We start from the raw sequence: 16,936 nt of genomic DNA on the forward strand, positions 1-16,936 counted from the left end.
AATACTAATAAACAGCCAGTATGCTAGTAATGCATGCTAATAAGCAATTAGTTAATACTGAGAATTAGTCTTTAAGCTAAAGTGTTACCGCATTGATTATATATTAGTTACTATAAACAATACTTATACAGCATTATACAGCATTTGTTGATGTTAAGTAATAAATAATACATTATAATAAAATACTTTTTTTTAAATGTATTATTTATTAATATATACAGTAATATATTAATATTTACAGTATTGCTCATATTGTTTGTAAATTTATTATTACATTTATTATTTATTATAAATAGTTTTAATAAAATAAATATTTTATTTTAATTTATTTATTTTTAATATGTATATTTTATTTTAATATCAAATAATAATAATCATACAATTTTTAATAAAATTATTATTATTAAAATATTATTATAAAAAAAAAATTGCAAGTATATTTCATATGACTATAGTTCAGATAGTAGGATCTAGGGAGAATCTGATAAGAAATATTTAATATTTTATTGTATATGTGTACTTCACAACAAGTCTCCATTTGTTCTCTCTTTAATGTCATTTATGTTTCTAGATTCCTGTATGGATATATATGTATGTGTGTGTGTCTGTGTATACACACACACACACATTTCCAGCTTCTTAGATTTGTGTCCTGAGAAAAAAACCCTGGTAATCAACATCTCAAACTCAAACCAAAGTAGACAGACTCTGCAAAAGTCTCCATTTGTTCTCCGTTTAATCTCATTGCTGTCTCTGAGAAACAACAGAGCGACTCGAGAGATCTCCTCTCTGATCTTTCTTCACCACGGGCTGTGTCTTTAAAATAGGAAACATCTCAGAAGGGAGTAATTGTATGCTAACGAACACAGTCAGGCAAATTGAGGATCCGAAAGAAAATGTGAAAGAGAAAAGAGACATTTGTACATTGAACTTAGCCTAAGATCGCTGATGGTAACCATGGAAATAATTACAGAGCAGACAGACTGCTAGAGAGATAGGAAAAATGAAAGAGAGAGGGGAGGAATTTAGAAGAGGAGAGAAAGAAGAGTGCATCTTTGGATCTTCAATCTTGCTGTAAGTTTTAATAAAACTCGGCTTTTAAATTGGCTTTGATCACGTATAGTGTTCTTTTAATTAAATGCACATACACTTGGGCTCTTGAATGAGGGATGTATATTAGCCGTGTCCAGTCTGGATCAATCACGGCGTTCTTGAGGTGGATATTCAATCATCGGGAGGTATGAGGTGTATGCCAGCTGTCTTTGCGAGCATTTAGACGCCTCTCCGCTGGAGATGTGTCCGGCTTGGCCTCGTCTCGATGCTTCAACTTTAGTGCTCGCTGTCTTGGGCTTGCAAGCCGGAAGCAGTCGTCATGGAAACACATGTCTGATCATTTACACAGAGCACTTCGTTTGAAAATGACCGTTCTTGATTAAATCCATCAAAAAGCCTCTTTCATGCAGCGGGGGTGTAATGTGTTGTAGACCCTGTCAGTAATACAGTTTTATAGGTTTTAGTGGGACTTCTAAAAGTTGATTAAATAAACTTTAAGTAAAAACACATTTAAAATATATTTAATATTTAAATATATTTAGAAACTTTGAACACTTCTGTTCAAAGTCTTGGGGTCAGTAAGTATATATATATATATATATATATATATATATATGTATGTAGGAATGTATATATATGTATATGTGTGTGTGTGTATATATATATAAAAAGTTATCAAATGTAAATTATATTAATCTCTGTCTCTCTCTCTCTCTCTCTCTCTATATATATATATATATTTAAAAGCTTTAATAAAATGGAAGCAAGCTATATTATAACTAATGTATAACAAAATGTATATTACATATATATATATATATATATTAATGCATTATTATGTAGTATAGAGATACGTATAAAACTACTTTAATAAATTACATTTATATATAAGAAACTTTAATAAAATAGAAGCAAGCTATTATAACTATATATTCAAAATGTATATTATATATAATAAATCTACATAAATCTATACTTTATATATATATGTATATATAATTATATATACTTAAAGTAGATTTATAAAATAAGAATAGTCCTCCCAATATTTATATATTAAGAATAGTCCACCCAAAAGTTAGTTTGAGCTCAAAATCTAAATATATTTCATACAGGTCATACAAGTTTAAAACGACATGAGGTAAAATGATGACTAGAATTTTCCTTTTTGGGTGATCTTTCCCTTTAAGGAGCGCTGTACTATCACAGTTCTAAGCGACAGACTATCAGCCTGCCAGAATATCACAGAAACTTGAGGGTGGGCTCTTTTAACCAGAACCTCCCAGCAACCAGTCCGAGACTCAGAACACCCTGGCAACCGCATAGCAACACACTAAAAACCACTCAGAACTCCTTGGCAACCGTGTAATGCTCCGGCAACCACCCACAAGCACCCTTGTGGTCCAAATCGAATGTAAAAAATCTTCGCTACTATAGTTATAACTACAATAGAATTAAAAGCAACGATCAACGAAAGCTAACATAGAGCTCGTACTGTACGCGCACTCTCACTGTTTAATCTACATTGTCATTTGTCTTCAGTTTGTGTAGTTGTGTAATTACACACATTCCTCCCACATAACCTGCCTCTACAGAAGCCTCTCTCAACGGCTGCCTGCGAGCGTCACACACACACGCACACGAGAGTGTGTGAGAGAGAGAGTGAAAGAGACAGAGAGAAAGAGAGAGAGAGTTTGCCCCAGGCTTTTACATGAAGTTCTCTCCATCAAATCCCATCTCTCTCCCCCACCCCCCTGTCCAGCTCAGCCCCTCTTCTCCTCTCCTCGAGTGAGTGAGAGCGCAGTAAAGAAAAGGACAATTGCAGGAAAGGATGCATCGCCTTGCTGCTGGTATTCCTGAGTTCATGCCTGGAAACGAGCAAACCGGAATACAGCAAGAACGACTTCCAGCTTTTCCTCAAGCGAGGGATTTCCATTTTGGAATAGTATTTGGTAGTCCTCATGCAAATGACCCGTCCGTTTGAATCGGAGCTTTGATGCGTCGCGGTTTTGCGCAAGAATGAACGTTTGAACTCCGTGCGCTCGGAGGATTTACGCGTCAGTGTCGCTGGCACGGAGCTGCGGAGAAGTCTGGCTCCGTCACACGCGCGAGTTCGCATCAGATGCCAGTGCTTTACTGTCTATGGAAGTGTGAGCTTAGAATAAATGCCTTAGTCATGTGCGCGCATGCTCCGAAAAGTTCTCCCGTAGAGCGTTTTAAACGTTGACAGCTCGATTGCAACGATAAACGACGCCCTAAAATAGCTGAAGTAAAACATGAGAGAGTTTCACCGCAGATCTGGTGTTGGTAACCGCAGTAAAGGCAGAAGGGAAGCGGCTCGTCGGTTCAGGGTCGTGCGTAAAGGCGCCGGCGAGCCTCGCCGGGACCCGGTGCCCTCCATCTGGCGCTCTGCTGAGAAACAGCCGCTGTCAGGGCTGGAGAGAGTGACTGAGACGAGGTGGAGAAATGAGCCACAACAATTCTAACAGTTAAACACCTGGAATTCATCCTTTTATACATTTAGAGTTCAAATTGTTGATTGTAAATATTCATTTTTAACAATTCTTACTATTCTTGTAGGTAAATACATTTAGTTAGTCATAAATATAGTATTAGTGAAATATATGTATTCAACTAAGCAAAGTACTAATATATATATATATATATAAAACCTACATTTGATTGCAATAAGTTAATGCATAAATGCCTTTTTTTTAGCTAGATTTACATTTAAAGATTAGAATCATGGCATATTAGCTCAAAATGTTGCAGAGTTGTACATCGATGCATATGAGATTACTTAAAGGATTCTGGATTGATTTAGTGGTCTAAAAGCACCAATGCCATATCTGAAAGCAGAGTGCATATAGACACATGATTGCAACCAAACATGGTGTGGGGATTCATCGTTCTGTTGACCTTTAAAGGAACTCTTGACCAGCTTAGGGAAAAGAATCATTCACAAGTTAAACAGAAGCAAGTGACTTCAAAAAATCGAGACTGGGTTATGATCGGAGATGGACAGTTTGGACAATTTGTCTTTCTTGGTGGTTTGAGATTACTCTTCTGGATCCTGGACGGGAATAATTAAGGAGGAATAAGGGATTGTACCGCCCCTTACAGTTGCATTCTGCTGTAGGTAGGAATAACCTGCACATTACAGTTGGTTAATTGATTTTGTAACTGGGAAGACACAGGGTTACGTCATTCATTTGGTCTTTTGAATGAATTTAAACATTGACAAGTACTTTTAAAAGCTGACTTTAAGATAAAAAAATAGAAAAAAAGCATTAAAAATGATCAGTTATATCATATAAATGACCTCATAGGTCTTTTTTTTGCTCCTGAAATATATTACAAATATTTTTACTATACTACATTTTAACTATATAATGCTGCATAGATCTTTAGTCATTTGATTTATGCATATCTACTGTATTTTAGTCTGTAGAACTGTTTGTAAGGTTGTTTCGTGATGCTTCTCTGAAAAGAGTGTTAGGTAGCTATAAAAACACCCACTGCTGCAGGAGAAAAATCCTTGAAAATGACAATAGAGGGAAAAAATGCACAGAAGTCTTTCTTCAATTTGGCTCCAGGTTTAACAGGCATCACTTTTTTCTTTGGCAGCTTCAAAAGATCTAAAAACACTAAAAGATCTTAGAAATCGTTTTGAAGATGAAGTGTGTAATGTTTGTGCCACTAGAGGCACCAAATGAACTGGACAGATAATGACTGTCAAACAGGTTTCCCAAACACTCCCATTTGGCAAACAAACTGATAGCCCCGCCTCCAAACTCACACCATTGGTCGAGCTAGTGTTACTGTATCAGACTGGCACCTTTAGACCCCTGCTGGTAGATACTGTACCTACACCATCTCTATCATGCATTCAAAAGTAGCCATCAGGATTATTATAAAAAAAAAAAAAAAAAAAAAAACTTTATATGGTTGCTATATATAAAATATTATTTTTCATTTATATTAATATTAGTAATATAAGTTTTCAGTAAAATATTATTTTACTAAGCTAAACTAAGTCTACTATATTTTGTATTTTAGCATAACACAAATGTCGTATTGTTTGATATATTAATTTAAATAAAATAAATTAAATATACAAACATATATTTTATTTCAGCCAGTTGCAAAGGAAACATTTCTTTCATTTCATTTTAATTTAGTGTAATTTAATGTATGCAAATAACTAGACCTTAAACTGAAATTTAAATCATTTTTTAACTCATACAAATGACTCAATTACCAAAAGTTTAACTAAAATTAAAATTAAAATAAAAACAGAAACTATAACAATAAAAATCTCAATGATACTAAACTAATACTATTCAGACATAATTAATAATTTACAGCACAGGTGTTTCCATTACTTACAGCTGTCTATGCATATTCAGCTGGGATGAAATAAAAGTACATTAACATGTGAAAAATTGCATCTTTAAGAATAATACTCAATAAGGCTTTGTTTCAAATAAAATAGTTTTCATTTTTTTTTTTGTTCGAGCCCCGTGCAGCATTACAAATCCAATTTAGGCGTAAAAATCGATCCGCCACCAACCCCACGCATATCAATCAGAGGCTGAGCAGTTATTATTATTTTTTTCATTAGTTTCACTTTTTATCATGTTTGCTCCCCCTCCTCTCGCTGTCTCTCTCTCTTCCGTTCTGTCTCTCTCAAAGGGACTGAAGCTTGAAGCTGTTTCCACCCACACACTTCAGCTCTGGCTTTCAGCTTGACATCAGATTTACATTGAGAATAAAAAGTGCACACACACACATGCTCTCACCCACACACGCACGTACTTGTACACACCTATGTTAGGAGGAATATTAAAGTGCATTATCGTGTGATAGAAAATGTGTCCTCTTATGCTGGAGATGCAGAACACGGCTTATTTTAGCAATCATTGTGTTTGAAAACAGACGGTGCCCGTTTGAACTCTATTGAAATGCAATGCTGTTTCTCATCCGACCGTCTTGTGACATGCGTGTTCACATGCGTGTGAGTCTGTGTTCCATCACTTCAGTGTTTCATCATGTTAGTCAAATGTAAGGTACTAGAAAAATGTTGCCATGGCAACCAAATAAAGAGCCTGGATTTGGATCAAAAAGGACAGAGGGAGAAATTGAAATAAATGGATGTATCGAGCCCGCTTTACTTTGGCTTTCAGTTTGGCGTTATTAAAAGGAATAGTGACCCCTGCCCTGTGATCAGGTTCAGTCCATTAAGTCCTGCGGTTCTTGAAGGGCTTGAACATTAATTTGTGTTTTAAATGCTCTCTCCGTCCCAGACACATTAAAGTGAATTATAGTTTATTTCCGTACCGTGTCACAATTCATATCGGAAACTAGAAATTGATTTGCAGTTAAGTAAATGTATTTGCTGAATCATTTGTTAAAACGGTCTCACTCTGACATATTGCACACAAAGTATTGCATTGTTATATGTACTTTTAGAAAAGTACTATGGCATACTATGCTAATGAATGACTGTATACACCAAGGTAAATACACACAAACACACATATCTATTTGGTATTTTTAGTACAATGCTCAATTTAGTTTATTTAAACAATGAGGTATGAAATGTTTTCCTATGTGAATATATGGCTAATGAATTTTGTTGGATACTTCAGAAGCGAGTGTATTCACAATATAGCAAAATATTGCATTTTTTTCTTTTATGGGCTGTTTTATATATAAAAACACTATTATTTATTAAGATTAGTAATGTAAGTTTTCAATAAAACATTATTTTACTAAGCTAGATTGTTACAGGAATAGTTTACCCAACTTGTTCCAAACTTGTATGAGTTTTTTTCTTCTGTTGAACACAAAATAAGATATTTTGAGAAATGTTGGTAACCATATGTTGACGGTATAGCCATTGATTTACATAGTATGGCGAAAAAAACTATGGAACTACTATGGAAGTCAATGGCTACCGTCAACTGTTTTGGCTGAAGAAAAAAAAAAAGTCGTGACGTATTGTCAAGTATGGTGACCCATACTCGAAATTGGTGCTCTGCGTTTAACCCATCCAAGTGCACACACACAGCAGTGAGTAGTGAACAAATGCACACACACACACACACACACACACACGGAGCAGTGGGCAGCCATGCTGCGGCGCCCGGGGAGCAATTGGGGGTTCGGTGCCTTGCTCAAAGGCACCTCAGTCGTGGTATTGAGGGTGAAGAGAGCGCTGGACATTCCCTCCCCCCACCTACAATCCCTGCCGGCCGGGGACTCGAACCCGCAACCTTTCGATTACGAGTCCGACTCTCTAACCATTAGGCCACAACTTCCCCTAAAGAAGCTCATACAAATGTTGTATTGACCAATTGGCATCCAGTACTGGTATTCGTTTTATAACTGGCAAAACATCACTGTGTTCAAGAGAATTGTATAGGCCTAGTGATTCTGTTTCACATTCTCATTGCACTTAACAGTTTTTTGGTTTCAAATTATTGTAGTAATTCTAAAAAAAAAAACGGACAGTGTTTGAAAAACAATATTTCATTCAGTCTGAATTCAACAGAACAAATCAGAACAAAGTTATACAATTCTTCAAAGTGTCGCAGTCGTCAATGAAACACATCTTTATAACATGCTGATTTCATCTGAAAATGACCATTCTTTATTAAATTCATCAAAAAGCCTCTTTCATACAATGTGGGTGTGATTTGTTAAAGACTCCATTAATAATGTCGTTTCGTGGGTTTTAATGTGTACTTCTGAAGGTTGATTAAGGAGGTGTTTTTGAAAATAAAATTTTTTTTTTATTCAGCAAGGGCACATTAAATTGATCAAAGTGACAGTAAATACTTTTATAATGTTGCAAAACATTTCTATTTCAAATAAATGTTGTTCTTTTGAACTTTCTATTCATCAAAACTTAAAAAGTAGCTTAAAGATATTTGGCAGCACAACTATTTTCAACACTGATAATAAGAAATGTTTATTTCCTTTTTTCAAGAATTGTATAACTCTTTCTGAATTGTTTTGTTGGGTTCAGAAAGTATCCTTATATTTAATGTATAAATGTACTACCTTAGTTATGACTCATAAACCCAAGACAGAATATAATCTATACTGTGTCTGTGAAGTGGAAAACATGATACAAAATTCTGTTTTAATTGAACATGAAACAATTACTCACGTGAAAGCTGATTCTTGATTCAGAGTAATAAAAAAGAAAATACTTGCTGTTTGTCATGGCAACAGCTCTGATGCTTGTTGCATATTTTTATGGTCTTCTGTCCCCATTTTCTCTCTCACACACACACACACACACAAACCTGTTAGAGGAACCAAAACTCATAAAAATGATTTGCTTAGAGTATTACAGAACCAGTTCAAGATTGCCAAACGCAGTCAAGAGACAGTATGACCAAGAACAGTGGCCTCAGATGAATCAATATGTAAAATACGTTTGACTATAACTGACGTGTTACATAAAAAGAACTGTAACATCAGCTCAGTCGAGGCTGTGCAGGAGGAGAGATTTTGAGATTTGAGGTCTGACGTTTAGGATGGCGAAAAGACAGAAAAAGTGATGAGACTGAAAGTGCAGAGAATGGACTGAGAATGAATGTGAGAGGTGAGGAGAAGGAAAATGCTCTCAGAGAGAGGCAGAGAGATGGATAAATGCACTGTTTGATTTATGTAAAAGAGTTGCGTGGGTGCAAGGCGAGAGAACTGTATGGCTGTGTTAGTGTGTGTGTGTTAGCTTCAGAGATTGAGAGAGAGAGACAGATTGCATTGGCTGGAGAGACGGTGGGTATTTACACTCTTATTTATCACAGCAGCGAGCAGGAGAGACGGATGGTTTGATGGTGGAGGAATGCTTCTTTCAGTCTGTTCCCCTCCCAGCACCTCTACGTTCATTAAACCATCCATTCATTTGTTTCTGATGGTCTTATTTTAATGACTTAACGTTCCTGAGCAATAGTCGTGTCTGCAGCCAATGACTGTGCCTCTGTATCCGGTACTCACTCAAGGACGCCAGTCAATAAGCACTTTGTTTGCAAGTGCCTGTCTCTTGTGCCTGCAGATAGGCTGTTTTATTTCTTATTGTTTTGCCATTTTCATAACTGGTTGTGTAATTTTCATTGACCAAAATTAAGTTTTGCCACGTCTGCCAAAAGAGCAGTTTAATTGTGAACATTTACTGGCCTTAAACATTGCTTACTGGTCATGAAATTGTATTGTACATATTTTTTTTTATTAATTTATAAATAAAATATATATTTATTCATATAATTTAAAAGTGTATTTTTTTTTTAAAAGAAATTCATACTTTTATTCAGCGGGGACATATTAAATTGAACAAAAGTGAAAGTAAAGATATAATGTTATAAACGGTTTCTGTTTTTCTATTTCTAAGATTTCTATGCAGCAGCACAATAGTTTTTAACATTGATAAAAATAGTGGAGGCATATTAGCATATTAGATTGATTTCAGAAAGATCATGTGGCTCTGAAGACTGTAATGATGCTGAAAATTCAGCTTTGCATTATAAGAATAAATTACATTTTATAGTAAAAAATATATACAGTTATTTTAAATAAATATATTTGTAATATATTATTTAACAATTTTTCTGTTGTTACTGTATTTTTGATCAAATAAATGCAGCCTTGATAAGTGTGTGTGTGTGTGTGTGTGTGTGTATATATACTATTCAAAAGATTTTGTTTATTTATTTTATTTGATAATATAATATTTATTTTGATCAGAACATTGGCTCTGTTCCACAACCAACTTGAATGGATATTCATACTGTAAGTGATTGATTTGGAGTAGTAAAAAATAAAAATACTGTACATAGCACACATATAACTAAACAATAAATAGTCTGTTGCATAATATTATTAATATATTAATATGAATTATGTCTTTAGTCGCTGACATTTCTTTTGCTTAATTGGCCATTTTAGATGGATTGATGCTTGTTGAAATGCATTATGGGATTGCCTTCACCACAACAGCCAAAAGAAGGTATCTTACCTTTTGGAACAGCCTTTGCATTTGGAAAGCTGCCTACATTGGCATTCCACTTGGTTTTGGGACAGAGCCATAGTGTCACTCGCAGCATCATATACGAGATGAGCCAGACTCCGTCTCTCGCTGAAATGCAAACTAAAACGTAAAGAAAAGCCACATTGATTTTTTGCTCATTTTGTTGTTTTGGTGGCTTAATTTGACAAACATATGACAAAATATGTCTTTCCATGATACATTTTCCACTAAAAAGTTGTTCAAATGAATGTGATTCATGACGGATATCATTGATTGCATCAGTAAATGTCAGTCTGTCATTCCTAATTTGTGATCTAAAATGTATTGGGCTACAAAATGACTCGCAACTGATAAGTAACTCAAGCAACTTTTACTCAAATTTGGCAGTTATGTTTATTTTGCTTGTGATACTGTATGAGGGTATGAACCCCATTAACAGGTATATTTATCACCCATGATTTATTTAATCAACATCTGAAAGTATAAAGCAAACAGTGCTCGGATAATCATGTTAACATGATGGCTATCATTATGTAGAATAAATGTGAATGAACAACTTTGTTGAACATGTTTGTCAAAAATTCTATTTCTTTGAGATATCAAAAGTGGGGGGAAATGCAAATTCACTAAAATAAAATTAGTTATTAATTTTCACTGTTGGGTGATTTATTTCTTTAATAAGCTTACAATGATATTTATTATTATTTATGTGCTATTTAGTATTATGCTATTACAGTTTGTATTATTTTGAATAAATTTGTATTTTCATATTTTAATTTCAGTAGAAGTTTTAGTCATTTTGTTCTGTGCTCTTGCCGTTTTTATTCATTTTTTATATTTCTATTTCCCTTTATTTTATTTTAACTTTAGTTTTAGTACTTTTTGTACTTCAAAGTATTTTTTTTTTTAGTTTGTTGCCAAGGCAACATTTCTCTTTTTCATGTATGTTTTTACAGTAAAGTTTTTAGTAATTTAATTTAATTAAATTGTATTTTATTTTATTTAAATTATCAAAAACCATTTTAATAATTTTAACTAAAGACTAAAGACACACAGTAAATAATTAGTGCTGAAAAGGCGTGGACACGCATATGCATTTGTAGGAGCTTCCCTAGATGGAAAATTTATAAGAGGAGAGTATTAAAATTAATCATGCAACACGATTAACTAATGTTTGCGCTCGTCAAATTACTGGTATTTGCGCCATTATTTAACGCCCAAAAAAGCATGTCTTAAACTATTTTGTGTTTGAAATGGCTGCTTTTGTTGTTGCTAGAAGGAGGCACTGCAGGGAACAGAGAGCGCGTGGTAGAAGGGAGAGGATTTTTTTCCACACGTATTAATTTATTTGGAATGTCAGAACAACACATTATCCGATTCCGAACATATCCTTACGCTACTTTGCACTGTGCTTGGTAGATTGCATTGGTCGTTATGGAAATGCGTTGTTGCATCTGTGTTCTTTAATTTGTGTGTTGTCAGTAAATCAACCGCAGAAATTTCCACTCCCATCGGCGCCGTTTTGGAATTGCGCTCTCGCCACTCGCGCTAATTTGACCTGTTTTGTAAAACTGGCCCTAGATGACTTTTAAAATCTATAAACACATTTCTAAAATCAGCTCAAATGTAAACATGAGTGATATCCTCTGACTTAATGGACTCAGAATCAATCTTCATCATTATGAGAAATCTCCGACTTCCCAAAATCTGCAGACTGACTCGTCTAGACTGCAAATCAGGGCAAAAATCTATGCAAACATCATTGTTATTCAGCCTTTCGTTACATTATCTGCTGTTGGTTGTGATACTTTGCTCTGGCTCTCTCTTGCAGAACAGGCTCGGCTCCGGCGGAAGAGCATCGCCATCGGGAAGCAGCCAAGCATGGAGATCCCACCCACTGCCCCCCCACAACCCTTCCGACAATCCGTGAGTACCCCGCCGACCCGTCCCGGATCCTTGTCTCCCTCCCTCTCCCTCTCGCTCCCGCTCCCGTTCGCACCTCTTCCCCTGTCTCCCTCCACCGGCTTCTCCTCTTCACAGTCCCAGAAGAGAGTCAGCACCCCTCCGCTCCCCTGTTCCCTCCCACTCTCCCCGAGCGTCTCTCTGACTCTCCCTCCCTCTGTCCTGCTCTCTCATTGGGCTGCTGGTGAGTGGAAGGTTGTGGGTTCTAATCCAGGGACCGGACCCAGTGTGGCTGCTCTGCCCTCTCTTGAGGTAGGTTATCTAACAGCCGAGCTCTGTGCTGTGGGTTCGAGCGGCCGGCGAGCGGCTTGGAGGTGTTAGACAAACAGTTAGTCACGCAGGAAGCAAACATGTTCATCTGTTCCCTCGCCAATGATTGAGTCATTATGTCATTATGAGTTCATCAAATTGGACGGCCAGTTTCTTTGCGATAAACCAGTGGAGACCTTTTTGTCTGTTTAATAATGTGAAGACTTTTTAGTGCCCCGGTTTAATTCAAGTGTTCAGGGATTTGAGCGGCTTGGAAATATTTAAAGGGATAGTTCAACCAAAAAATTAAGATTCTGTCATCATTTGCTCACCCTCAAGTCGATCCAAACCGGTATGAGTTTCTTTCCTCTGTCAAACACAAAAGAAGATATTTGAAAGAATGTTGGTAACCAAATAGTTGACATTAGCCATTGACTTCCATTGTATGTGAATTTTCATTTTTTGGTGAACTGTCTATTTAAAACTAAAAATAATGAAAATGTACAATTGCAGCTGCGGATTCTGCCAAAAAATAATACAGTGTTGTTACTCTGCGATAAACTAGTTTTTATATTTTTGCCTGTTTAATAATAGAACATGAAGACTTTTATTTAGTGTCCCAGTTTAATTTGAATGTTCAGGGATTGGAGTGCCATGAAAAATACTTCAAAATTCAAATAATAAAACTGAAGCATTGCAACCGCAGATCAATTAATTGTTTTGGACATGATTATCTATAACTGCCCATTTGAAAGAATTAGGGGTTAAAAAATAATATTTTACTGCAAAAATATAAATAAATGAAAATGTATTATTTTCAAAGTTGTAATAAAACAAAGATTATTGGAGTATATTGAACCTGAAATCTTTCCACTCAATTATTTTTTTCATTTACTTCACAGTGTGTTTATTTGTCAAATTTACTAGCAATTTCTGAGTGAAAATTGTTGCAAATTAAATCCTGCACCTTTTTTTCAGCGTAGTGAGAAATAAAAGTCATGCAAATAAATTCAAAGTATTTTCTTTGAATAAAAAAGTTCATTTTTAATTATTGTTTATTTGCTTATTGGCCCTAGTCAAGAGTCCATCTGTGTTTTTCTGCCTCTAGATATGACTATTCAGTGTTAGTCCATGAGATTTTTTCATGTGCTAGACAAAAATGTTAAAAATTAAATGAATAATAAAATAAATAAGTTGTCCTATTACTTAGAAATGAAACAGCGCAGCTCTCTCTCGGACTTGTGTAAGTTTAAAAAAAAGTTCAAGTGTGAGCAATAGTAATATTAGATTGTATTATCATAACAGTTTGGCCGAAACTCTGGTTGCTGTGGTATGTTTTTTGGGAAGGGGATGTCAGCAAATGACATAATAATGTCAGGCAAATGCGATAATAAATGAGAGGCATGCCAATGATGTGACACATGATGCAATACATGCTTAATATTTTATTGTTTTATTTGTTTAGGATAAGAAAAGTGCATAAATGCATTTCTTAAAATCTCTTTTTAATAAATTATTCTCACTTTCATGGAGACACAAGACCACAAAGTGTCTTAATATCAGTCCTTTCTGAAATTAATCTCACAGAGATTAACACAGAGCTCATTTAGGACCGCAGAACTGACTAGATTTGCATTTCCTGAAGGAAATAACAGATCTTTTTGGGTAAGTTTTAGGCTTTAGAACTGCGTAAATGAAATGCTGCTTTCCAAATGGGAGATTTTCAAAATGTAATCTGAAGTTTCTTTGTAAATTTACAAAAACTAAAAATAGATAGCACACCTGAGGATGAAACCAGGTTGAATGATAGTTTGAGATGGGTGAGTAGTTTGGGCTGAATTTAATTGTGTGATTTTGATACTAAGGGTTACTAGATTTAAATGAGCCCACTAGCCAAAATGTTTGAGGAACGTTCATCAGTACACTGCTACCTTGCAAAAACTATAATTATCACGGAGGAGAGGAGTTTTCACAGCTTCTTCTGCTGTGTCTAAACATTCTTCTGTTGATGGGTTGTGTCTTTTCATGTTTTATCTTGAGATTTCACGTCTTATGAAAGCATTACGTACACAGTGAGATCTGAGGTTTTTTTAGTCTGCCGTGGCGTGAACCTCTTGCCTGCTGTTGCCAGTCTGTTCTTATTGTAGGCGTCAGGAAATATTTATGAAGCAACACTTCCTACTATTGGTTGAGTATGGACAGTGCAACATAGCTGGAGTGTTTTGCCACCAGCAAAGGAAAATCATTTCAGTCAGTTGCGCCACAATTTTACATCTGCTAATCTAATTAATTTTATAATTATGTATATTATTATATATATATATATATATATATTCCAATTAAATATATAAAACAATTTAGTACAATAATACATATAATAAAAAATTGCTTTAAAAAAAAAAAAAAATTTCATTAAATTTGTTTTATTTTGTATAATATTTTTTTCATTAATACTCTAAATTGTTATTAATAAAAATAATCAATTATTTAAGAAAAGTAACTAATATTTATAATAAATAGATTTTCACACACACACACAAATTTAATTTCTACAATAATTTTTGCATTTTATTCTGTTTTGTCTTTTTAATATAATAAAAAATATACTAAAGAATTGCTTTGTGGAAACTGTTATAATACTTGATATAATTAATTATAAAATAATACATTCTTTTACAAAGTAATTTTAATATTTATAATAATATTTAAGTATATATGTATGAATTGTGCATATATAAACAATTATATAAATGCTAAATATAATATAAATATATAAATACATATAAACATTTTATATTTTAATCCATTTGTATTGCATTTAAAAAAAAAAATCTTATTCCAAAATAGTTTGTTCCATTGTTTTGGGTCTATTTTTTTTTTGTCATTATCACCAATGCTTGGATAAAGATGAAGCATGTATTTTTTCAATGTTATAATACTTTAACTGTAAAGTATTTGGCATAACTTCCTGCACACTGTATGTTTTACTGTAAATGGGTGCAAGTCACTTCATGGGGGCAAATATTGCCTGTGTTCATGTTATCAATTATCTGACTATGCAATCCAAATGATCCATTCCTTAGGTTTGTGTTCTGTGGTCATGCATATTAATTCAGAGTCTGTTCTTTTTCTCAGAGTTTCCTCAGTAGAAGACTGAAGGGGTCCATTAAACGGGCCAAGAGTCAGCCCAAACTGGACCGAACCAGCAGCTTCCGCCACATGATCCTCCCTCGTTTCCGCAGCGCTGACCAAGACCGGTACTGTCCTAACTCTTCCTCCCATGACCGCATGCAGAAACAGTGCTGTGTCATGATATTCCACTTCAAAGCCTCTTTGCTGTGAATGAGGATAGTTCACCCAAAAATGAGAATTGTCATCGTTTGCACACCCTCAAGTTGTTCCAAACCCAAATGCTGGGCCAAAACAACCCAATCGTTGCTGGGTTTGTCCGTATTTTACTGAATGTGTGGTTGTATTTAACCCAGCATTTTTTAGAGATGTACATGTACATTCTTCAAAATATCTTCTTTTGTGTTCAACATAAGGAATAAAAAGGTTTGGAACAACATGAGGGTGAGTAAAAAATTACTGAAAGTTCACTCAAAAATATGCACATGTTATTTTCTCTCTTCTGTGATTCACAAAATGAGATCCAAACTGGAACAAAAACAAAAACAAAACTTTTACAGTGGTTTATAGTGAATTATACAGTCAAACTCCAAAAAAGCACCAGAAAAACATCATAAAAAGAGTTGATGACCTATAGTGCATTACATTATATGGTAGCTTTGTGTGAGAAACACTGAAATTTCATATATAGTCATATATACATATATAGACATTATTCATATATAGTCATATATACAGTATATATAGAGAGAGAGAGAGAGTGAGAAGGAGTCGTTTTGTGTTTGATACAAGAATTAAAAGATGTCAGATTGGAATAAAATAGAGGTCAGCAAGTCATCATTTTTAGATGAACTGCTCCATTAAACGCCGGTTTGCACTCCAATTCAATATCTCTCAATCTGGAACGTTCTCTAGTTCCTTATTATCCGTCTTCAAGCATCCCGGCAGGTGCTGAGGTGCTCTCGTCATGGTTTATTCATTCATTTATTCATGCTCAGAGCTCTACGCTCACCCACGGTCAGCCTGTGGTCTTTCAGAAAAAGGCAGGTCGTGCTTTTTGAAGTTCTTCTCGGTTTGGACAGGGAAGCTTTAGTGATGTTTCCTTTTCAAAGAGGGAGTTTTCGCTGCGTTGTAGCTTTGAAGCGAAGGCCGTGCTGCCGACCGTTTTGAGTAATTCAAACAGACAACTCCACTTTCATATAATCGTTTGATTCAGCCCTTAACGGAACGGTAGTGAGCTGGATTGTCGTATGATGCACAAATGGAGTCTAACAGCTGGAGTGACAGCGTGGGGGCAGAATTTCAGTGCTGTGAACAGCGTCTCAGAGAAAGACTGTGTTTCTTATGCTGTTTTTCATTTTGGGATATAATTGTGATGTAATACACCTGATCTCAAAAAGAACTGATAGTCAGGATGATTTAAATATGACACAAATTCGATATGCCAGTAATTATGCGTACACTTATCTTTTGGATTTGACTGACCTCGTCCTAAAAGCTTGT

At 35.0% G+C, this 16,936-nt stretch overlaps 1 protein-coding gene across 1 annotated transcript in view; it reads left to right on the forward strand.

The window, feature by feature from the left end:
• Positions 1-16,936, forward strand: part of LOC306877706 (ras/Rap GTPase-activating protein SynGAP-like) — a gene marked incomplete at its 3' end in the record, with an annotated part of 94,184 nt that overhangs the window by 30,525 nt on the left and 46,723 nt on the right. The window contains exons 3-4 of the mRNA XM_079429625.1: positions 11,925-12,019; positions 15,440-15,561. Coding sequence (XP_079285751.1) covers positions 11,925-12,019; positions 15,440-15,561 — 217 coding nt within the window. The remainder of the gene's footprint in view (positions 1-11,924; positions 12,020-15,439; positions 15,562-16,936) is intronic.

This window comes from Barbus barbus (assembly GCF_936440315.1).
Source record: "Barbus barbus genome assembly, chromosome: 12".
Classification (NCBI taxonomy): domain Eukaryota; kingdom Metazoa; phylum Chordata; class Actinopteri; order Cypriniformes; family Cyprinidae; genus Barbus; species Barbus barbus.